General features: G+C 37.9%; 1 protein-coding gene across 8 annotated transcripts in view; it reads right to left on the bottom strand.

Annotated features, from left to right (window-relative positions):
* The window catches only part of RALGPS2 (Ral GEF with PH domain and SH3 binding motif 2), a 135,087-nt gene that overhangs the window by 90,361 nt on the left and 20,246 nt on the right, over positions 1 to 24,480 (bottom strand). For 7 of the 8 annotated variants that reach the window (XM_049807170.1, XM_049807171.1, XM_049807167.1 and 4 more), the window contains 2 exons: positions 9,378 to 9,509; positions 5,615 to 5,722 (listed from right to left, as the gene is read on the bottom strand). In XM_049807170.1, the coding sequence (XP_049663127.1) occupies positions 5,615 to 5,722; positions 9,378 to 9,434 (165 nt within the window). In that variant the 5' untranslated portion in view covers positions 9,435 to 9,509. Of the gene's footprint in view, positions 1 to 5,614; positions 5,723 to 9,377; positions 9,510 to 11,962; positions 12,038 to 24,480 lie in introns of those variants that run through there. The other variant, XM_049807172.1, reaches the window with a different exon arrangement.

The raw sequence follows: 24,480 nt of genomic DNA, 5'->3' as shown, positions 1-24,480 counted from the left end.
AAGATAATTTCTTCCCCCCTGCACAGCCATGGGAGCTTTTGCATGTAGTAGAAAGACCTTGCCTGGGGACAGTCTCCAACAGCCAAGTTTAAAAATACTTTAGCTCTCCTAGGTGTTGAGATGTTGGACTTGTTAACAGTTAAGTACTTAAAAATATTAAAATTATTACCACACAGCTTCATATACATATTAAGAGATTTATTTCTCTCTCAGGGAGGTCAGTCAGGCCAGAAATTTTACATCCAAGAGATTAAGAACTACATTCAGTATGCTGCTTCTTTGAGGAATATCTTGAAGTTCAATGAAACGAAATTTTAAAATATTCCCCAATTCTTCCTCTGTTCTGTGAATACATATGGATTACCCCCCTTCCATAAAAACCTGTAACTTAAGAACTTCCAGTTGCAGTTAACACCACCGCACTGAGCTCCTCTCCACACTCCTGTACGAAAGTTCGCATTTGATCCAGGGCTATAATCCCACTTTTCTAGTCCCTAGGCCTTCTCAAGCATGAACTCCTCCTACCAGGCTACTTACTGTACTACAAGTTTTCCTGCCATGTACCTACCATAAGGACACTGCACTTCCCACAGAGCTCCTGGACAGAGACCCTCAGTGTGAAAAGAAAAAATAACTTTCTGTCTGAGATGAAAAAAATCAAAATGTCTACATTTTGGTTACTGAAGAATACTGCCATAATCTGATTTTCCTTGAAGCCATGTTGGTTCAAGCAGCACTTCATAAATTGTTCCTTAATCTGAATTTTTAGAAGGAATTATATTTAAGCCTTCCAACTTGGCTTAGCACTGTCTCTCCAGGCTGCCAGAATACTTTTCCTCACTGAAAAAATAGCTAAACCTCTGTTAAGCACTGCATCAGTAGTATAATTCTGCTGTCCAAAATGAACACTGGGGTATTAAAGTTCCTGTGTTGAAACTCTACTTGTTTTCTCACAAAGTTAACTCCAAAACTTTTATCATTAATAGTTCCTCTACACACTATAATAAAGTTGCTTCTTCTTGCCCTCATTGGAAACATACTTATTCTTTAATATCCTTCTGTAAAATAAAGCTAACAGGAACACATACAAGCAGAAGTCCTTTTTCATCAAAAGCTCCCAGGACCCAGTACTTCACTTTATTCAAACTGCACTCAGATGCAGACAGACAGACTTGCCTCAAACTCCCTAATCCACTGACAACCAGCCTCAGGAGAGGCCAAAACCAACATTACTGCCAGGAACCGCGTAGCACAACTCGCACCAGTAGCTGCACAGGAACTCAGAGGGGACTGTGAATCTGCCAGAGTCCCACACAAGAGAGAAAGTTCTCCTGGGGGGAACCTTGGGCCAGTTTTAAGTTAATTTTGTTCTGTTCAAAGCGGCAAAAAATGAGTTTGTTGAACCACACACACCTCAAAACTTATTTCTGCACTTTTATTATACACACAATGCAGTTCCAGAAGTGTTGGAACCTGCTTCCTTTACAAAACTCACTCTCGTGCTCTTTCTTCAGATACAGATAACTTGATATTTAACTGCTGTAAGAACGCCTCTGAGAAAAATTTCTTGGTTTAACTTTTTTTAAATAAATTTGTGTATTGTTTCCAAAATAAGCAATACTCTTTTTCCAACATCCAGCGACAAAACTTAACTGGAATCAAAAAGAAAGGAATACACATACATCTTAGTGTGAGCTTACTTCGTAGCACTTTCAGAGACTAAGGAAAAGAATAAAGAATCCTTCTTAGATAACTAGGTGGAAAAAAAAGCAATGGATTTATACAGCTGCGCTTCCCTTAATTCTACCTCAAATATTTACACCACAGTGGCTAAGTTGAAGTATAAAATGGAAAAGCGAGTCAAAGAGTAATAAACAGTCAAATAATTAAACAGTAGCAGTCTAAGGAATAAGAATTTACTGTAAAGCAAAAAATAAATATTTCTTCAACCTGAGGTTCGCCAGCATCTTAATTTGGAGCTCATGTCCCCAAGCATTTTCCTTTTTTCTTTCAGTCTCATCAGCCCCCCCCTTTCTACTGCCACTGCACCATTAACACATCCCTCCCCCACAAATTGTGCCCTGTACACTTGAAACCACACTTTTCCTTTCAACGAAAATGGACAGCATTCACTGCAACTGTGTCTACCCTGTACACACACACAACGGCTCCATCGGCAGGGCCAGACACCAGTGGGTAATCCTGGCACCAACTTGTTTTGTGGCTTTTAGCCGTTTAATAAAGAAGTGAGCAGTCATCAGCCTAAAAGCAGGTATTTAAAACAGAGACAGTCTCCTTATTCGTTACAGCTAGAAAGCTGTCTGTAGAATCCTCAGCAGAAAACAAATGTAACCTACTTCATACTCATTGAATGGGATTCTTTTTCCCCAAAATTTATGATACATTCAGGCATTCAGAACATCCCCTAGAAACTTCTTTTGTAAGCTGCTGGGGATAAAGCAAACTATACATTTGCAACAGCAGCAGCTACGCCTGAAGATCTCACCTGTTTCAGCTATAACTTGGCCCTTTCTAAAGAAGCCTTCAACCTTACAAAGAACTTATAACACCCAGTTGCTAACAAAAATATAACCAGACTATTACACATACATTACAATAATAATTTCCGTTACTGTTCAAACTAGACCCCTTGAAGGGCTGGCGTATTTTTGCTAGAAAGTTAGTACAAGACTAAACAAAGGACCATTACATGAAATGGCACACCAACTGTGCTTTCAGGATACTGTTAGGTGACTGCCAAAGGGAAGAATATGGAAATAAAATCACCAAAAATATTTACACTTGGGCTTCTCTTTGGCTTGGTAAGCAGCTTCTTGAAAATACAGGATTACAGGCAATAGCTTTTGTAGTCCAACTTGTCTCTTACCCACTAAATGACTAAACAGACCGAGTTTTGAAATAACAATCATGTCTCTTACACAATGAGAACTGAAAAGACATGTGTGTGTCGTATTGATACTGAAACCACTAGCATGAATCTCATTTCCAGTGTCTCAAACTTAATTATCTTTCAGATTTTTGCTCTTCTTTCTCCAGCATAAATGTAACTGTCCCAGCTGTACACACTGACCCATTTTGATCAAAATGCAACATATCATATGAGGTACAGGATGAGACTTCCCAATGTTGATGTTGGGAAGTTGACTTTATCAGTTAACCCTCATCTTTATGCTACCTATGCACTGGAATTATTTTTCAATCAAGTCAAGGTTTCCTAACCATTAATTAGACAGATGTCTGTCTAGCTCTTGTGCAGCAACTTACTTTTATTGTTTTACTAGCTTTATCACATTATCTCTTCTCTCCATGAATAAGGTACTTACACAGCCCACAAATTATTTCCTCAGTTTACCACTTCAAAAAAGTTATTTTTTTAAAAACAGTATTCATTCTGCAGTTGGTAACAAAATTCAGCCTTCATTAAGTCACAGATGCCAGTAGTCTGCACTGCATCTGTTTTACAAGAGCTATCACCAAACTAGAAGTTTTCTCATACTTTGAAAAAGCAATTGGTAGCATATCCAAGTCCAATTGGAGAGGTGCATACCCACTATTATAATGAAAACCTTAGTAACACAGTTTTGCATTCTCAGCAGTGCTGGTATCCTCAAGAGCTTGGCCATACTGCATCACTCAGGTAGTCTTCACATTAACACTGAAATCCAGATGAAGATTTTATACTTCTCTGTTATGGTAGGACTAAAACCAGGAAGAATAAGGAAATGGGCAATAAAATACAAACAAGTGTAAGGGTTAAAGGTACTTCTCCACCAATGTACCTAAGTTTTTGGCAAATTTACTTATTTCTACAGCTTTCAGAAAGAAAGATCAGAAAAAGACAGCACTCAAAGCAAGCAAGCCCTACTGGAAAAGCAGATAAACTTGCCTGGGGAAACAAACATTAATGAAGTGCAGCTGTGCACAGAAACATTGACAAAGAAATGAAATTAATTCTAACCTTGCCAAAGGGCTGAACACTGACTACCAGCAATTTTGGTCAATTATTCAGAATTCTATCGCTAAGACATTTCAGATCCATTTACAGTAAGTGAAACCTTATATGAAGAGCTAGACACTTTACAAGGGAGAAGGCTGAGAGTGAAGATGTTTTCTTTTGGGGAATTAAGAAAACAGCAAAATTATACTAGGTAGTATAAACCAAAAATACAACCACAGGTTTGTAATTGTAATGTGAAATTAATTAAAAGATTCCTGTTTGTGAGTGGAATCTACCCAGTTTGAGGCATAATATGAAAACAGTAAAAACACTGGATTTTAATAAAGATTTTTATCTAAGCAAGATTTACCAAGTAGGTAACATTTAGAACACCCATAAAAGTAAAAGGTTTCTGCACATGAGAGATGAAGGATTAGACAGTAGAGGACAGTAGAGCAAAAGGATTCTGAAATGCAATACAAGACAAAGCACCTTTATATGTATTTGCTGCCCAAGTGAGTGACAGCAACTCCACAGAGACTAAGTGATCCATGCTGCTGCTCAACAGTATCCACCACTGGCTAAATAGCAGAGCCATTCAAAGGAACCTGTAGCTATTCTGGCCTGAATGCGTAATTCCACTTGAATTCATGCCCCTAGCCGCCCCACATTCCCTAAGTACTTAGGTTTCCTTTATATAAAGAAATCGTAAGATAAAACTGAAAGGATAGCCAACCCCAAAAACATCTTGCCATGAAAAGTAGGTGATTCACTGCCCAGCTGTTCCTGACAAAGGAGCAAGGAAGAGGCCCAAACCACATGACTGGAACCTCAGTCAGGAATAAATTCCATTAACTGTCCAAGAAGAATTTAATGTGCAAGTACTACTTCATATTCCAGATGCTTTAAATTTTCAGTATGCTCATTAAAATCAATTTAGTCATTAATAATGAACAAAAATATTTATTAACGATTAAAAAAATAGAACAAACTTAATGGGAATATTTTGTGATACATACTACCACATTTCGATAATCTCCCCAGGACAACTCATCATGAATCTCACCACTTGAATTATAAATGCAGCAAGAGCAATAGCTTGTTAGCAATCTTTCTAGTAACATACTTGAATCACTTAGGGGACCATCTGTTGCCTTAACCTCTATAAGTAGGATAAAAAAAAATTTAAAAAATAGAATCACCCAATGTTTTGGTTAAACATTTTTACTCATTTGTTCTTGGTTCTGCAGGACATCCAACTCATTATTCTGTACCACTGCACCCGAAAGAAGAAAACACTCCCTAGATGTAAGAATTAACAGAGTTAAAAATTAAAACGTCCAGAAAAAACCAAGTACAGATCAAGTATATTCTTGCAACTAAAATTTGCATGTCAGAATTAAGCTGCATGATATAGATTTAAGAATCTTCAGTCTATGTTACATATAAAAGTGTGAAAAATGCCTGGATGGCACAGCCCAAAAACATCACTTGACATTAAACAGAATATAGACAATGAAGAACTACAGTGCAGGATCCATTTTTTAAACCCATGGACGACAGATGTTAGGCAAAAAACATAGAAATGGAGAAGCAGAGGAGAAGCTGCCCCTAAGGTTCACACAGAAAGTAATAAAAATTACTTGAATTGCTTACCGCATATTCTTCTGGTGTAACCTTTAGAACATCAAATACCACTGCATCAAAGCTCTTCTTCAGTTCAGCTGAACCTTTGTCACTCAAGGATTCAGAGCTGCTACTCTTCTGCAGAAACAAACAAAAACACTGATGATCCTTTATTTGCTTTGACACTCCCAAAAGCAAAATTTCTGTTCCAACATCACTGTTCATAGAATTTTTCTACTGGGCAAATTATCAATTAAAAGTCAGTCACAAGACATACTTTCTCCTGACAAAGACTGCTAAAATCAGACACTCTCAAACTGACTTCAATGGATTTCAAAGGTGTCCCTCAAAACACAGCAGTTACATTTCAATGCATAATTAAATTCCAGTTTTGTTGACAGGAAAGTTAATAACAATAACAACAACAACACAGTCACACTGAATTTCAAACAGAAAAAAATACCACTATGGTGAGGAAAAAGACAAGGTTTACCCCAAATGAATAGTTAACATCAAAGAACAGCATCAATCTCTTCCTGTTTCTCTTAGAAGCATTAAAACTTAAAAAAATTACACTGTGTGCTACATATGTGTTCCTGTTGAAGACACTTAGTATAAACAATTTTAAGTTTTGTGTTTTTTTTAAATGCTAGTAATTCACATTTCCAAAAAATACCAGATCCTATAATAATATTCTAGGAATCTTTATCTACAACAAAGATTTAGCTTCCCTGCAAAATACAAATATGGTTCAAAAAATTAACACTTCATATTGTTTTCCTATATTTCATATATTGTTTTCATATGAAACATATGAAAACAATACATTTGTGTTACGAGTAATCACTTCCTCTAATACACAGATGCAAACCAAGATTCTGTTCAGTCATGACAAGAAAGAAGAGTTTTTTTGCATGGAGATTGAGATGTCACATCCACATGTACGCTTCACATCTGAACCCCAGGCATACTTTTCAGAATGCATAGAGCATGCAATCACTTTGCTGCTCCACACTCTCCTCTAAAGACCTGAAAGATTATGCATGTTTCTTGCTCCTTAGTTTCTTCTCACTTTTAGAAACCTGGTGTAAAGCAAACTCTTGACTAAAAAGTTAAGAAATAAGATGAGACCCATGGACAAAACCATCATGAAGGACCACAGTTACTACAGTCAATAACTGTATCAAATTTAAGGCTTCTTTAGCAAATAGCATGCTTGCCTGAAGTACAGTATGATACCTGCATGCTTCAACAATCGCATAGCTTTGATGCAAGCACAATCAGAGCTTCCACAACAGTTTCCCTAATGCTTTGTTTAGAGAGATTCCAGAGAAAGAAAACTAGTATTGGTGCACAGAGCTTATTCTCACCATTGCTGGGAGCTCCAGCTCAGCTTTGGAAAAACACACTGACCACAAACCAAGACCTGCCTAGTCTTATGTTGGTGACTGATGTAACCTTAAGCACTCTATCCTAACCACCATCACAGGGGCATACCTGCTAGAAAGCTGAAAAAAATAAGACTTTGGCCCACATAATAAAGGCACCTTCTGACAGTCTGTGTAAATTTACTGCTGATGTTGAAAGTTTTCAAGACCATATATATGGGTCATATACACAACATGTACATGAATGACCACTAGGTCACTTCTGATGGAAGCCAAATTTCAGCACTGTTACACTGTACTTTCAGTAACACCTACATCATGTCTGCTGATGCCAAGACAGGAGGGAAGATAGCACATGATCCCTGATGTGGGTAAATAGTTCTACTGTGCTAATGTCTTCTCCTGAAAACCTAACAAGGCAATATTTTAGGGCTACACTATATATTTTAACCTTAGCTTCCTACTCACAGAAACAACAACATTCAAACTCCTTGAGAATTCAGCCAGCTGAAATAAACTCTTATCCATTTTTAAGCACTTTTGTTACAAGGACATATAAAGAAAATATATACTTATTTAATAATCATGTCTGGATTTAGTTAGGTTCTTCTAACCGTACCATTTCTCTGAAAAAACTGACTTTGAAAACACCACCAGAAACTCCAAACTAGAGAGGCATTTTCAGTAACCAACATACAGAAACATTTCAGTTACAAGTCCTCCCTCCTCCCAGTTAGTCAAGATGGGGAAAACAAAAATACCACTTGCTGAAAGCAGATTCATCTAACTTTGCCAAAGTATATTTTACTCAGTTTTATCAGACATCATGTAAACATTCAAGACTATCTTGAGTAAAACCAGAACTTTCCCTCAGGAAAATTTTTCAGTTGGATGCCAACAAACAGTCAATCAATGATTCATAATACAATGATAAGGGAAGTACAAGAATCTGTATAAAAAAACAACAATGGTCTTGGAGATTGATGTCAGCTTTCTTGTTTAAATCTTGAGAATACTTGTGAAATTGTGTTGGAGATTATTTGATTCCTTTTGCTAACACAACATTCCAATTTTTCTTTCACCTCATTTGTGGTACTTTCCATTTCCATATGCACATGCAAGTGCATAGCACACATGCAGCTCTGCTATCAAAACACATGTGTACATACATAAATAAAACAAACATCTTCAGTAAGGTCCAAAGATTCATTCAAGGAAGCAACTATTTTCAGGACTTTGTGGCTCTTTTCACTACTGACTTCGTAGTCTTTTTGACTACTTGTCTTTTAAACAAAAGGCAAATTAAGAATTAAAGGAAAAAAAAGACAAACTGAAATCCACTATGGTGAAAACATGTTTCACACTGTGACAAAAGCAATAAAAATAACATGCATCAGCACTAAAGTAAATGTCTCCCCTGAGCAGAAAGTTTAGTGTTGTACATCTGTACAAGCCAAAGCATATATTCAGTCACCTTAAAGACAGACAGACAATACATCTGGAAAGATCACTCAACATACACTGAAGGTAGATTTTCAGTTCCCTTCATACCAGTTCTATGAAGCATTAACAACAACAACAACAACAAAAAAAAACAACAAAAACTTGAAGAGGGAGTGATTTGCAAGGGGTTGGGGGGGTGGGATGACACGAGACCTCAAAAACAGCCAGGTCTTACAAACCCTTCAACATTGCTAAGAATTTAGGAATCAGACACAACTCTCAACAGCTCCTCAAATGATCCTAGCAAAAAGAACTCAAGAAGTTCTGGTACTAACTTCATCCCACCCCTTCTTTTCCTTAACAAGTAGATGACAAATGGAAAACTATATTAACTTCCAAGTAAGAGACATCAGTATAGGAGGCCAATCTCCACTGCTTGGCTGATACACACACTCTTAATTCATGAGCTGTTCAGTTCTAGAGGGCAGACACTTTGGTGGGCAGGAGCAGACCCATTCCAATGCCTGAATATAGTCCAAAAGACAAATGGAACAACCTTATTCTAGTGCTACTGTGTCAGAACGCCCCTCTACACACACACACAAGCATCTGTCAAAAAAGAGAACATTTCCCACAGGCCTTGCCAGTCCAGCTTATTGCACTAAGAGTGTCTACTATTGTTAAAACTTGAAAAGAAAAGCTTTCTTGTCTAGATGTGATGGAAGAGAACATAAAAAAGCAGCTTTGGCTATGGCAAAGCTGTAAATGCTAGCTCATGTTTTATTTTGGTATACAAAGGTCAGAACTTTTAAGTTACTCACATCTAAATTGGGGCATATAAAACAAACACACAAAACAAGAATCTGCTGCCCCAGATCTGTTAAAAGAAAAATTTACATTTTGGTGCATTTTAGAAAAATTGAGTACTTATGGACTTAACTATCCAATTTTGCAATCCTTACCTCTGAAGCAGTAGCCGCAATATTAACACTGCTTAACTGTCCGTTCATTAGGTCCATACTGCCCACACCATTAATCTTCGGCCCTACATTTACAGCTGCAGGATCATCTCCAAGGCAACTGAATAACCATTCCTACAAAGAGCAAAAAGTAATCAGAAACCATTTTATTCACGTGTTTTAAACAAGATTCAGTATCTAAAATCTGTAACAAAAATAAAGTACTTCCAAAATGGCTACACCACATTGAGGTCCAAACTTTAGATTCAAACACATATTCTAAAATTACCTACTTAAAAACAACATAAACAACTGAAGGTTCCATTGCGATCCATTACTTACTGGCAGCATAGACTTTCATATTCTTTTCCCTACTATTTTCTATATACCAGACATCAATATGTAAATGCACGCATTAACCCTAACTTAAAGTTAGGCCCGCAACATCAGTTCACATATGATTCTCTTCTTCTGATTACCAATTTTAGAAAGTATATTCCAGATGTTAACTCTATTAGACTTTTCTAAGAAGTTATCCAATAATTTCCTATCTTAGATGCCTATTCACCAGATTTAAGTGAAAATTACCACATTAAAAGCAATTTAAGAGTACAAGCAGAATTTACAGGTTTCTCCACAAATTACTGTTTATTAAAAAAAAAAAAAAATCAAAGGAAAACTCCACACACTAACCTTTAACCTTGCATCCTTGCAAGAATACTATTACTTTTCATTTCTACAGAGAAAAGAAATTGAAACCTTTGGCATCCACTACAAGAACAGTAAGACTACCCAATACCTAAGTGTTACAGAGAGAGTAAAAATTGGTTTGGGCTTAAATTTCATGAGATGTTAGTGCCCTCTAGTGTAAAAACGATTATAAATCAGTTTTCATAGATCTATATAACAAGCATGACTGTTTCTGAAGTTGCTATTATTTATGAAATTCACTTTAGGTTTGTAGTTTAACCCAGAACTATTACCTTCTCCATTTATTTGCAGACTGTGTAAGTGACAGGTAACTAAGTAATACCAAATGACAAAATAGTATTACAGCATCTCATACTTAAGACCTCTATGTAATGAAATAACGTAATCCAAAAAACTCTATCTCCAAGTGACCTAAGACAGGAAGGTCAGATAAACAAGCCTGGAAAACAATAAACTGCAATATTTAAATAATAAAATATCCTCAAAAAAAGGCAGTAACTTTAAAGCATCATTGTAGAAACGCAATACAGAAAGGAGGGCAACTGCAAGAGAGCCACACTGCAAATTTCAGTCAACCACTATAGCTTCTAGGTATTTGGGGGTATTAATAGTCCCCATCAGAAGTACATTGAGCTGTACTTCTGCAGTTCAGAACAGCCATCCACATTCTACCCATTCTTGTTTTGTTTTTTTAAAAAAACTGATGGGACCATCTCATTCACAGTACAGAAGATGCTACATTTCACTTCAACATTATACTCCCAGCCTATACGCTGTAATTGTGTTTCCTCCACTAAAAATACACTTAACTGCACTTAGATTTTAGCTGGTATTATCCTAACAAACCATATGAAGGGAAAAAAATACCTGATCTTTGGCTTGCGAATGTCGCTGCTGTTCTGTCCTCTCCTATCTCAGTTACCCTTCAGGTTGTCTCATATGGAATATTTCCAAATGCCCAGCTCCCCAGTGCCTCTTTCCTATAGCCTTTTCATTTACTTAACCGAAAAGCAAGGAAATAAAACTAACTGATGTGTCATAATTTTCATTTATATAGTAACAGTAGAGGACAGAAGTATCACATATCCAAAAACAGTTTCAGGCCCTCCACACATTCAAAATGGTACACTTGTCCCATTTTAATCATCTTCTCTGCTGAAAAAAACCATACTCTTTAAAAATTTGTATTTTTTTTAACCACTCTAATTATAGGGAAAATTGACACTCTGCACAATTTCATCATACTATCTGGCCCATAATTGTAAAAGCCAATCTTAAACTAAAAGTTATATATTTGACACTTGTCTCTCATATACTTCAGCTGTTCCCCTTCCCCATACTAATGGGGGGCAACAAGGGGAAGAACTGGTCAAGAAGAGTTTCTGACCAAGGAAAAGGAAAAACTGAGGTTGGGGGGAGGAGGGGGGTGTGGAGTGATTTGGATGGTGGTATTTAAAAGAAATTATGCATATCATAGAAGCCAATGGACTTGGCAGAGCAGCCTCAGATAAACAAGCATGAATTAATTCCTCTATAAGCAACAGGGTTAAAGCCCAGTTTCCTAATGATTAGTCTCACATAACCCACAGGTACTCAGACAGGCCCTAGCAACTCCTCCCACCACCCACCCCCATATTTCCTAATGCACTATCTCAAGCCTTACCCTTGGTCCCTTAACATAACAGCCCCAGTTTGCTACCTGTCTGCTATGCTATTAGGAGTTTTGTTTGCATCTGCCCACCCATTCAGAGTGCCAGACAGGCACTTACTCCTGTGCTGTCTGAACACAGCACATGCTCATTCACCTAATAGCAGGCTAAATGGTATTGGTGATCCTGGCAACGCTGTGATAGACTTTACACCTTAGAGGACTGTACCTGGAGGGTACAGTGGTGGTGCAACGATTTGGGTTTTCTTCTTCTACCCCATTACTGACTGTGATGAGAATTGTGAGAACTCTTTCCCTTAGTCCAATATGGTTGAAACTGGCTACCCTGCAGAGAAGGGACTCCTACGAGGCACATAAAAGGTAGATTTTTTAAAATTTTTTTTTTAAGTAGAAAATCACTTAGAAAAACACTACATGCAAAGGAAACTGAGATTACAAAATATAACATCTGCCAGTCAGGCTGTATCATAACAACACTGTCCATACAATGTTAATTTTGTACCCACTGCTGCATTACAATAGTACATTTGAATACATTTATACTTTTTTCCCACTTTGTGGAGATACAGTGAGGGGCAGAAATGCTATGAACTAGCGTTTATCAACTTCAAAGTTCCAGAATTTGCAACATTTAAAATGTACTTTTGAAAGCTGCATTAGGCATGAGAACATCACCATTCCCATAACAATGAAAAGTCACAGCAACAATTTTGGCCAGTGTATCATTTAAGACAAATATTGGAAAAATCCTAACACTGGATTAACTAAATAATTTGCTTGCTATACCACGCTTCTGCTTAACACCAAAATAAGTAGTAAAAAGCAATATCAGAAAGTGATCAACAGCAGAGCTGTTGAGAGCTGGATATGTGAAATGACTGTCGCCACACTGCAATAGTGAGTCACAGTTTTCACTGCATACCCTGTATATCCAATTACAAAAACGTAATTACATTGAGTAATTTGAACTTCAAGTCTGTTTCTCCTCTTCAATTTAATAACCACCTTTGTGCTCAGAAATGCATTAAATGTGGAATTGAAAGTGTTTTATACAACACATAAAATACTTAAGCATGCATTTATGCCAACCTTGAAGCCTGGACACACTATGTGGTATCTTCCCACCTCTTCATGCCATGCACACTGTACAGTAAAAAGCAAGCTAAAACTACTGATAAAAAGATTCATCATGCCCAAACAATGAAAATGTCTAGACTAATGTCATGGTTTAACCCCAGCCAGCAACTAAGCACCACACAGCCACTTGCACAGTCATCGCCGGTGGGATGGGGGAAGAGAATTAGAAGGGTAAAAGTGAGAAAACTTTTGGGCTGAGATAAAGGTAGTTTAATAGGTAAAGCAAAAGCCACACACACAAGCAAAGCAAACTGAGGAATTCATTCACTACTTCCCATCGGCAGGCAGGCATTCAGCATCTCCAGGAAAGCAGGGCTCCATCACACATAAGGGTTACTCAGGAAGACAACTGCCATCACTCCAAACATCCCCCCCCCTTCCGTCTTCTTCCCCCAGCTTTATATGCTGAGCATGGCATCATGTGGTCTGGAATATCCCTTTGGTCTACTGGAGTCAGCTGTCCCAGCTGTGTCCCCTCCCAGCTTCTTGTGCACCCCCAGCCTGCCCACTGGTGGGGTGGGGTGAGAAGCAGAAAAGACCTTGACTCTGTGTGAGCACTGCTCAGCAATAACGAAAACATCCCTGTGTTATCAACAGTAGTTTTCAGCACAAATCCAAAACATAGCCCCATACCAGCTACTATGAAGAAAATTAACTCTATCCCAGCCAAAACCAGCACAACTAAGCAGGGTCTGTTGTCTTCAATGAGTCACAGTTTTTCTGCAAATTCATCCAAGGCTGTATTTGATGATCATTCCACTACAGTGACTGACCCGTAAACCCCCAAAACAGCAGGCAGCTCGGTGAAGATGAGCAAGGGCAACATGCCCATAAAGCTCAGGGAATAATGCAGGGTGTGACTGACCACAGCTGTTGCAAAGAAGCTGATTTTATCTCAGCACAAAGGGGACCACAGGGTGGCCTTTGTTTTAGATAAACAGCTACGTCAGTTGAACAGATCAACTGACTACATTACAGTTGAGTGAATCAACTAGCAGTGTAAATGTTTCTCCCCGAGTTCATTAAAAAACCTGAATGTCTCCCTGAGTTAGCTAGACCAGTATGTGGGAGTGGATACGTGGCTCAGCGCAACAGAGTACAATAACTAAATAACAAAGAAATTTCAAAGAGAGCAACATGCTTGAGGTGGCTTCAACCCACGTATTCCTTCCTGGCGACTGGGGGTGCCCAACATCATGAGAGTGAGCATATTCTACAGACCAGTACTGGGGATCACATTGGTATTGTGTTTGAACTGTATGTTGCAATTGCTGTATTTTGTTAAGTTTAACTTGCATTTGTATTGTGATTTGAGTATATTTTGCATCACTCTGCTAAATCAGAAATCCTCCGCAACATCAACTATCTTCAAATAGTAAATTTAATACTAAACATTACACCCTCTGTCTGTGGAACATCTGAAAGAACCTGGTCAGAGAGTACTAGACTCTCAGAGCTACCTAATAGGACACCTAAGCCTGGTTCCCTTCCACAGCAGAATCCAGGGATATTTTTGTCTCAGCTAGGGTCAAACACTATCCCCAAAATATACTGTACAAACAGCACTTTAAAAGACAACCCTAAAATTACATTAAAAACTTCCTGTCTAGAACAGTACAAAAGCTTTGAGGAAAATATAGCCACAGTGCAATTTTATGAATAGCTCAAGAGTCATGATGACCAATATCCTTTTTGTTCTTATTCATAATGTCAGTACAAAGTGTCATTTGTTTTGATCACAGATTCCAATGATGAAAGCAGAGGTGTCTTGCATGGATTATGATCAACTACAAATGTAGAGTCACTACCAAAGACCTTGGGGACCAAAGAACAGTAGGAACCAAAAAAAATCAGTTCCAGACACAATCAACCTGAGCTCCTGATCTTGTGGAAACTCTTATTGGTATTTTGACAAACAGTACAGAAAAAGCTACTTCTTCCTAAACAAGGAATAGAAGTGTATTAGGCTTCACTGAATCTTCACTCTCCCACACACAGTACAGCCTAGCTAGATTCAACTATTCCATACCAGGACATCAAGACACTTTAGTGAAATCTTGGAGCCACTGACTGAATCCTAATTCTGGATCTGAGTCCTTTGATTCTTAGTTAGAAGTGTATTATTTTCCAGCACTGCTTGGCACTTTCTAAATTAACATTGCTTTTAACCACTGAACATAAGGTAGAAGCTTCAATGAAACACAAATTCAAGTTCTTCAAGCAACTGTCAACATTCACCTAATATGCATCAAGTTGGATCCTTCTGTCTGGAAGTACTTTGTGGAACCACTTCAGTATCTTGGATGCCTCACTCCCCTTTTGATCAGAACTTGTTAAATACAATATGGGCCAATTAATCTATAGTCCCTTACCATATAGGGCTACAAGAAAGAGCCTCTGTTACAATTACTCATTTTGCACATGGTAATTCCTACCTTAGATGAAGAACACCCAGAAATGCTTGCGGGTTTGGGTGTCAGGTTCTTGTGTACTTCCCCCACTCAATAGTTTGAGGTAAAATCTCTGCTAAAAAGTCACAATAATATAGCCAAAATAAATCAAACAATACTAAAAATCCGGCAATGTTAAGATGCTGCCCCTTTAATGCATTCTCCCAGTACTTTTTCCTTTATCTTTATAAGGCATATAGTTATGAAACAAATACCTTTTAGTCTCATCTTTGGGGGGGTTTTTTTGTTTTTTAGGTTAATAGAATATGGATTATACTTCCCATAAGATCACTATATAGATGTTGTAAGACAGTTAGGTAACATGTTGCACCTTGAGCAAGTAGGGGTATAGGAAATTCTGCTGACCCAAGCCCCAGCATGGATGCCTCGCACACCAAGCACGCCTCTCGCTGGTCTGTATCAAGTTGGCAGGTGGAAGTTCTGGATGTTCTGCTGTACAGGGATGCTGTATGACCCTAGCTGCATACATGCTGCCACACACCCAAGCTAACTGTTTGGAAGTAGTTCAAGGTGCCCCAGGGGCACACAGGTGCCAAGGAAGGTTAAGTAAGGAAGACAGTGTCCTGGCACACAGGCACTACATCCACCACCATACACAAGTATTCACGCCACCTGCCATCAAGGCAAGGGCTGATCACACTCACAGTTCTTCCCTGCAGTTTGGTGCACATGCACCTCAACATGCCTAGAAGACCTGTATACATAAGGACTGTGTTAGCAAAGGCACATACTACCCAATAATACGGGGAGGGGGGGGGAAATCACTTGTTTGCCAGGCTGTATGTCGTCTGTTCTGCAACAAGGAAAGATTTGGGAAGCAGCAGGAGGCTGCACTGTGGTAACAAGAGTTGTTACAGTTACTGTGGTGGGGAAAAAAATCCAAGGTAGTCCAAGGGACCATCAGGCTTTTAATGCTCCTGACTTAAATGCATGGCCTCCTTCTCTCGCCCCAGAAGCCACGGTTCTTTATTAATTACTTGCCATCAGAACTTCTCAAAGTCCTTAGGAGCTATGTACAGATAGGCAAAGCTAGATACATGTCTAAAGATGACAAGAAATCTTATTGTCTAAAAGGCAAAAGCAGAGATAACTTCTAAAAAACCAAACCAAACAAAAAACCTATGAAACAAAACACATTAAAAAAATACAAAACACATCCCACACCAAAACAAAAATCAACACACACAAGAGCCCCATAATTAAGCAGAAAGTCACCAAGGAACAGGCAACAGGACATTCATCCAACTACGAAAGAAGATTCTGTCAAGCCAAACCGAATTGCACCTTCCAAACTATACCCTTCAGTTTTACACTCTATCCACCAAAACAAAAAACCCAACTAGGTTACTGCACTGTAAGAACAAAGATAGTATGTACACAGCATTAAAAAAGAAAAACAACGCCACCTAAACACATGCTTTAATCCAGTTTTCAGTAAGCATGGTAATATTAAGATGTAAAGTAAGATGCCAAACTGATAAAAATAGAAACTTACACAATAGAGATTAAATAAAAGCTCAAGCAACTTAATATAACCCCATCCTCCTGCAGGAAATTTATCACTGAAGATAATCAGATCCCAGAACCAAAATTTCACATACTATGAAATCTCCACTGAGACACATGAGTCTTGGCAAAGCATTTGATAAGCTACCACTAGTGAAGACTGAGATAAGAGACACAAGTAGAAGACATTCACAGGATAGAGACATGATGAAAACAAAGATAAAGGAGCAGAATATTAGAGTAGGAAGAGATTACTAACAGCTATTAAACATGCAACACCAGTACAAATATTAGAATAATAAAACATTTGGAAATAAAGTGACATAATACAGGACAAATAAAACTATCTGATGGACAGATGAAAGAAAAATGAAAGTCAATCATTAAAGGATTATTTGGGTTGATCCCTGTAAAATTTCTGCTATGAATTTCAGCACATCAGTTGGAAATGACTGCCACCAACACTGTAAGCATGAAGTAGCCACATGAGATCAATATGTTTGCATTAGTTATGGACAAATACCTCCAAAACATTTCACAAGAGACACTGATACTGTATTCTCTGCAGTTCTGGTCACCTGGCTTCCAAAAGATTTTTTTGAACTAAATATATGCAGAGAAAGGCTTCCCATTTCTCTGAAGACTCCACTGCAGAAGTGGAAACCAGGAGACCTCAGCTTGCTTAGGCTAACAAACTGAAATCTGCACAAGGATACACTTGCCATGTTTAAATATCAGGAGGACAAACCAGGAGCAAGAGTAAAATGTAAATTTATGCTCAGAATCAGAATACAGCAATCAGGTTCTTGAACAGTTTCTAGAAAACAGTACTAAAAGCAGAAAACCATAGCTGCTTAAGTTGATAAAGACTCATTCTTGAAAGGAATCGTGTCATATGGCACCTGCATCAGCAGTATAGTTAACTCAGTAACACAGACTCCTTTTTTCATTGGTTTGATTAGTCCTGCTGCAAACTCAAAGCACTTCTCTATTCATACAAGTCAATCGCTCAAAGTTATGTCACACATCCACTCTTTTCCTAAGCATCTGTTGCACAACAGTCACAGTAGTATCAGCTGTTTAAGCTCCAAGACAGATGAAATTAGAATCCACAGAATAGCAACAAATAGAACAAAAAAATTGTTTTATTAGGTTTGACAATTAAATTTTAAATAAAAAAAAAGCTTCATTTAAATATGGTCCTTAATTTAGATTCTCTTCTCTTACCCTAGAAAAGGCTCTAACTGGACAAACAATTAAGTGAAATTATTATTCTTTCTTAAGAGGATACTACCCACAGAGCACTTTCACTATCATGTGTACACTCACATTCTGGACAAAATCATCTTATCACTGCTTTTATGCACCTCATTCTCTGACTTTGGGGGCAGGAAGGAGGGAAAAAAAAAAAGAGAGAGGCAATACATAGTAAGGCTCTGTCTCATTCATATCTTACTCAGTTTGCAGCTATCAAGATCCCTTCTTCATGGTGCTCTAGTACCCAGTGGTCTCTAATCTCAAGAACTGGTACAACTCGTAGCTTCCATTTCCTCAGACGAGATAAAGAAAAAATCTCAAAAAGCCAGAATATCCTTCTCCAGGGCATAAGCTACTTGTTTACCAAACCCTATTACAAAAATCAAACTATTAGCTCAGCTTGTAATCAGCTTGCAAAAACAATAAAGAAATTCAGCTCAAAATGGAAGGTTTTTAAAATTAGTCACACACAAATAGGAAGGACATCCTTACCGTTCTGACTTCCACCCTTCAAAAGCCAGCTACACTCAGTGGACTGACTCATAGCCAAGAGTTAACTGGTAGATACCATAGCACAAGGCGACAAATTTTAGCACTAGCATTGGTACACAGCTGCAAGCAGTAGCAGATCCTAGCCCTCACACAGTGCAGGCATGAATCAAGCAGAAGGAAAGAATCATTGCAGGCAACAAATGGAGTAAGCCAAAAACGTGAACATGTGTACGTGCTATTTAAGTTTAGCCTGAGATTGCAAGAGGTTTGCTTTCTTCTAACAAATGGTCTCTCCCGCAGAGTTTGAGTGCTAAAAGACAAAATACAGGTTTACTAAGTAACTTCTTAGCTGCACAAGAACTGAAGAAGTTTCTGCTCACAAATCACTTACAAATTATCAGGTTCCCAAAGCTTCTTTCTTCAGAGATCACCTAGAAGCCTCTATTCCATTTTGTAGTTCTTTAGAAAGAACATTGCACAGAAGAACGTTTTATTCCTTTGGATCTGGCTATTATTTTACAATTGCTGTCTCAACAGACTGAACATCTGAAGTTATGATGCATGGCTTGTTTTTCCTCCCATACACCAAAATGTTAAGCATTAGGGAACCAAATTATTTTAGCACAGAAAGTACATTGAGTATAATAAGGTTTTGCCCTCCTCAGTCTCCCTCTCCAGAATTCAAGTCTACCGACAGTTTAGCCTGTTTGAGCAACATTTCTTCAAATATCTGAAGAAGAAATCCAAGCTTGCTCAGTCAGGAACCGGAGGAGGATCCCTCCTCACCCCAAACACACAGAACAGGAATAATCATAACCTAGAGACATTTTTGAAACATAGGAACTATCAGTATTTATTTCCATGAATAAGTAGTAAAGAGGACAAAGAAAATAAATAGAAATTATTTAAACTAGAAGCAGATACTTTGAATTAATTAGGCAGTTCTAAGATTATAAACTTTCCACAGTAGGCTTCTCCAAAACCCCCACCACATGCCCATATAGCTATCAGTTTGTTTGCAAACAAGAAAAGTAGTAAGTGATTAATGTTATGTTGATTACCTGATGCTCAGTTTGCAAAATATTTTTGTCATGGGTTAGACATGCAGGCAGGGTATCAGTGGAACTAACAAGGGAAGAATACATCTGTGGACAACATTCTGAACAGAAAAGTCATACTTAAGAGCATGCAAGGAGTGGAGCACTGAATGCTGCTAGCATGAACTTCAGGATCCAAATATTCTTTTCAGATGTACTCAGATCCACAGTTTTGCATCTTTTCTGGATAATGCAAACAACACATGAATAGAGAAGAATTATAGACTTATAGAATTCTAGTAATTCTATTACTAGAATTATATAATATAGTAATTATATAGTAATTCTATTACTAGAATTATAGTAAGAATTATAGACTGCGCGTCAGCAAAAATATCACAACACACTCACTGTGAAAAGTGTCTAGAAGCTGACTTTTATATTCTCAGTTTTAAATTTCATTTTTTTATTTTAAATAAGGCAATACTAAAAATTCCAGCAGAAGACAGTGAAAATCAGTACAACAATCTACAAATGGACCCATGTGGGTGGCATACCTTCTCTCACAATAGAAAAAGTACTTCACAGGAAAAAGATTTGGGGAAAATATCTAAATAAAGTTTTATGTGCAACTGCACACTTGCAAGTTCTGAAACAGAGATGACTACTGACAGCATGAGCTTTTTTACTGTCAGTAGGCTACAGAAACTCCATCACCAACAATCACCACAACTTGTGCACCAAAAGCACATACAAGAAAAAACAGTGATGAAAACTGAGACTGAGGATCTAGACTGAATATTTTGTGTAAACCTACACATCACACATGGATGTAAAGAAAACTCAAATATCCATGCAATTCATTGAATAATCTTTTGTAGGCTTTAAGTGCTAGAGTCAAAATTGTGAACAGCCAAATCAAAACGAAGATGAGCAAGCCATCCTAGGACAGATTTTTAACAAGTGAGAAATAACAAAGTACCAACTGCTGCTGAGTAACAGCCTCCAAATCCACAGAATTAAAGACTCAGTACATACACCTGCTTCAACTGCACACTTTCTTCGTGCAGTAAGACAAAAAAGACTTACATTTAAGGAACAGAAGGCAAACCCCTCCGACATTGAATGCCTGACTTTCTCATTCAGGAAGAAAATACTGTTAAGAGAACATTTTACTGTATTTTTTGTAAAGCCATTAATAGACAATGAGGATCTTTTTTGAACAAGACACACAGTATCTTAGTCTGTTTTAAAATTCAGCTTTCAGAGAGATGAGTACAGTCTTTTTCAATAACACCTGTGATAACATTTCAATATGTTCTCTATATTCTTTTTTTAACATCATGCATCGATATGGAAGTTTGCACTGTTGCTATAGAAATGGTGCTAACAGGAAGAAATCTAACAGCATATGAATTACCTATATTTGATATGACGACTACTATGTGGAACTACAATAGACATTTGGAGAAGAGAGCTGGATTTTCTGCCTGTGCCGCTATCCCCTGCATTCGTTTATGAAAGCGTGTCAAGCTCAGAGTATTCAACTTCTACAAGCAAACAATACACAAACCCCAGTTATTTACCCATCCAAGCAACCACATCTTTCCCACATTTCCACCTGCCTTTGGAAGAACCTCAGTGAATCACGCAACTAATGCAAGAGCAGGTTAAGACCCAAATACCAATAGTTTAAATACTTTTCTTCACCTGAGACCACTCAGTAACTACTGACCACCAAAGCATCTGCCTAACAAAACATGACAGAGAAACTGAGCAAATCCAAGTTAATTCACACAAATCCAGGACTTCAACAAACCAAATGGATGTTGGAACCTTGTTTTAAATGTTCAAGAACAACCAGATAAATCCATGGAGGATTTGTCAGCTGGCCTAACCAGATGTCAATGACCTAATCAAAGTGCCTGAAATTGGAGACCAAGCATATGTTTGCTTCAACTAAAATAACTTAGAGTGAACATTTTCATGATGGAGGATAGTATATTTTTAAGCTGGTATCAGACTTTTTTCTTGTATCAAAACAGAAACTTACAAGTAGATTGCAGGGAAATCTTGTCTCTTCAGATACTCAAAGCAGACAGGAATTTATCTGAAGGCCTGAAATTCTGGTATACCTACATTACTTCTTGTGCACCAACAAAAACAGTTGAATCACCAGGAAAACTAAATGTGATTATGAGGTAAATAGACAGTATAAATGAGAGTCCTGCTGGAGCTATTTCTAAGCCATCTATCTACATTATTGATGAAAGGATCGGCTCTAAAGGAGGAATGACATAATAAATATCTACAGAGTTTGTAGTAATTGTGTAACTGACATAGAATATAATGTTTTCCAGAAGACATCAAAAAAGACACTGGGATGTAGCATAAGCATTAATTTGAAGAGCATAGCTGGCAAAGCACAAGAACCATGCAAAACTAACGGTAGAAAAGGCAAGCCTCAAATTCTTGTCACAAAGCAGGGAAAAAGACAAACTGCAGGGGAATGATTAATGATAAAGCTCTTTACAGCACACATGACTTCAAACTAACCAGGGACCAAGGAAATCAAGTAATTTCTCAAACTACTTCCTAAGGAGGTAGTGGCTATTTTGTTTGTGAGCCGTGCTTCAAATGAGCAATGCAAAAATCATTAACTGCTAAAAAGGTGCATATATCGTTTTGCTCTACACCAGATTTAGTGGCAATATGATCCAGCAAGCCAGCAAAGGAGAACACAAACCTTGACACAGTTTACTGGCATTAAAGAAGTAAAGGTGCAAGATGCACATGTACACACACAAGCTGATTGCCTGCACGGTTTGACAGGAACAGAAAAGCTGCAGATACTTAAGCCTAGTGAGAACAGCTAAACATGTTCAAAGCAGGAACAAGCATTTTCTTCCAGATCTCTCAGAAAGCATGGGGAATCCTGCAATTGTTATATGCCTTGAAGAGTGTGGCAACTGACAGAATAACAGCATTTGCTGGTCTCTTGAGTATTTAGGAATCAAGTCCAGCTCATTTACCCCCCACACAAAGATTCCAGTATGCCTTCGATACTGTCTGTCAAGCAGGATTTTTAAGATTATTCCAGCACTATGAACTCAGCACAGTAAGTTAACAAGTAATACCCTATCCAAATTGTACTTGGCTCTTTGAGATATTCAGTGGATGACTGGATAATTATTACTCAAACATATCATTCAGGCTTATCAAATGCAGCTGTGTCCATTTCTGCCAAATCAATGGATGCATGCATTAAAAACTGATTTAATTGCAGATACGCGCAAGCTGAAAACTTGGGTCCAATAGCAATGACAGAGATAGCCTGTACACAATCTAGTTTTGATAAGAAATTTGGAGGAAGATGGCTTTTTAAATGTAAATCTACTGTTTTACAGCAGATAACACTATTTCTTAAGGAAATCATGCTGTTTAATGGTTCCTTTAAAAAAAAAGAAAAAAAAAAGAAAATTACATTCATCTTTGTGTTAATCTTTTAATTGATAAAAAGTAAATCTAGAATGCTATAATGCAAGAAAGTCCACACCACAAGATGGCAATTAGAAATACAAAAAACATTGTTATGTGACCATTCAGTAATGTTAACTGTATCTTTAAAAAGCTCACAGACCAGCACCTTCCAAAAAAAAAAAATCCACTAGAAACTGCTACTTCAGTTAGTACTAACAGCTGAAATCTCTAATCTTAGCACACTGATTAGAAAATGCTTTGCTTTCCTTTCTAGGACCACCAAAACCATCCCATTATTAAAACAAAGCACAGTAGTGCAAATCTTGAGGAAATCACAATTAGGATCTGAGGATCTTTGCTTTTGTTCGAAAACACCGACCAAGTATGCTTTTCTGTTCTCTGGCAGCTTCTGGCAGGAAACCTTGCAGAAGTTCTGCCTTAAATTTTGCACAGAAGTCTTCCCCGCTACCCTACAGAGAGGGGATCTTCTGGCCCAGACTAATCAATAGCACTGGTTTACTCTTAAAACAACAGAGATTAGCCATTCTAGACAAACCAACGAAAGCTAATTCTTCACCTCATCTAAATGAAAATACAACACTTCAAGACCCTGTTATGCCCTGTATTGCTGCATTAAAGAGTTTTAAGTTAAAAAAAAAAAATCTGCCACCCAAATAAATACACAGCTTGGCCAAGATGAATATTTTTGCTGTCACACAAGATTCACCTTGAATAAGAAGAAAAACATGGGAAAAAGACCATGACTAATAAAGAGAACTGAAAGGGTGTGAGGGACAGTTTTTAAGTATTTGAAACCAGCAGCCTAAGTTAGAATTTGGACAAGAATTTGATACTGCTTTATGATTATTGGCATTAAACCATCCTTGTCCTGGAGGTACAAGGAAATCTGTCAACCTAAGAAATGTAAGTGGACGCTGCACACTAAACAGGCAGTAGCCTTGCTTGAATCAACTGAAAAGCCCCAGTGAGGAGAAAGCTGTGCTGGGAAACAAACTGAGGTGGGAGAGCTGGGCAGTCAACCCAGTTGCCAGCAGGACATTTTGTTGCCCTGCAGAGGCAGAGCACAGCCCATGGGCTGCCTGTTGGAGAGCCCTGTTATGCAGAATTGTGTGCTTTTAAGTTCTGCACCATTTAAGCATTTTTAATGCCTGATTATTGAGAGTTTAAGACACATTACCTTATCACTATAATATTGCGGCAAGGAATGAATTTGAGGTCCCGGTTCAGAAATTGTGTGAATTCGCAATTCCAGAAGGCATTCTTTGGTGACATACAAGATATATTAAAATACTTTACATTGCAGTATTTCCAAACAGTTCTACTAA

Source organism: Accipiter gentilis, chromosome 8 (assembly GCF_929443795.1).
Source record: "Accipiter gentilis chromosome 8, bAccGen1.1, whole genome shotgun sequence".
Taxonomy (NCBI): domain Eukaryota; kingdom Metazoa; phylum Chordata; class Aves; order Accipitriformes; family Accipitridae; genus Astur; species Astur gentilis.
The sequence above is the reverse complement of the archived record's forward strand: the minus strand, read 5'-3'. Positions and strand labels throughout refer to the sequence as shown.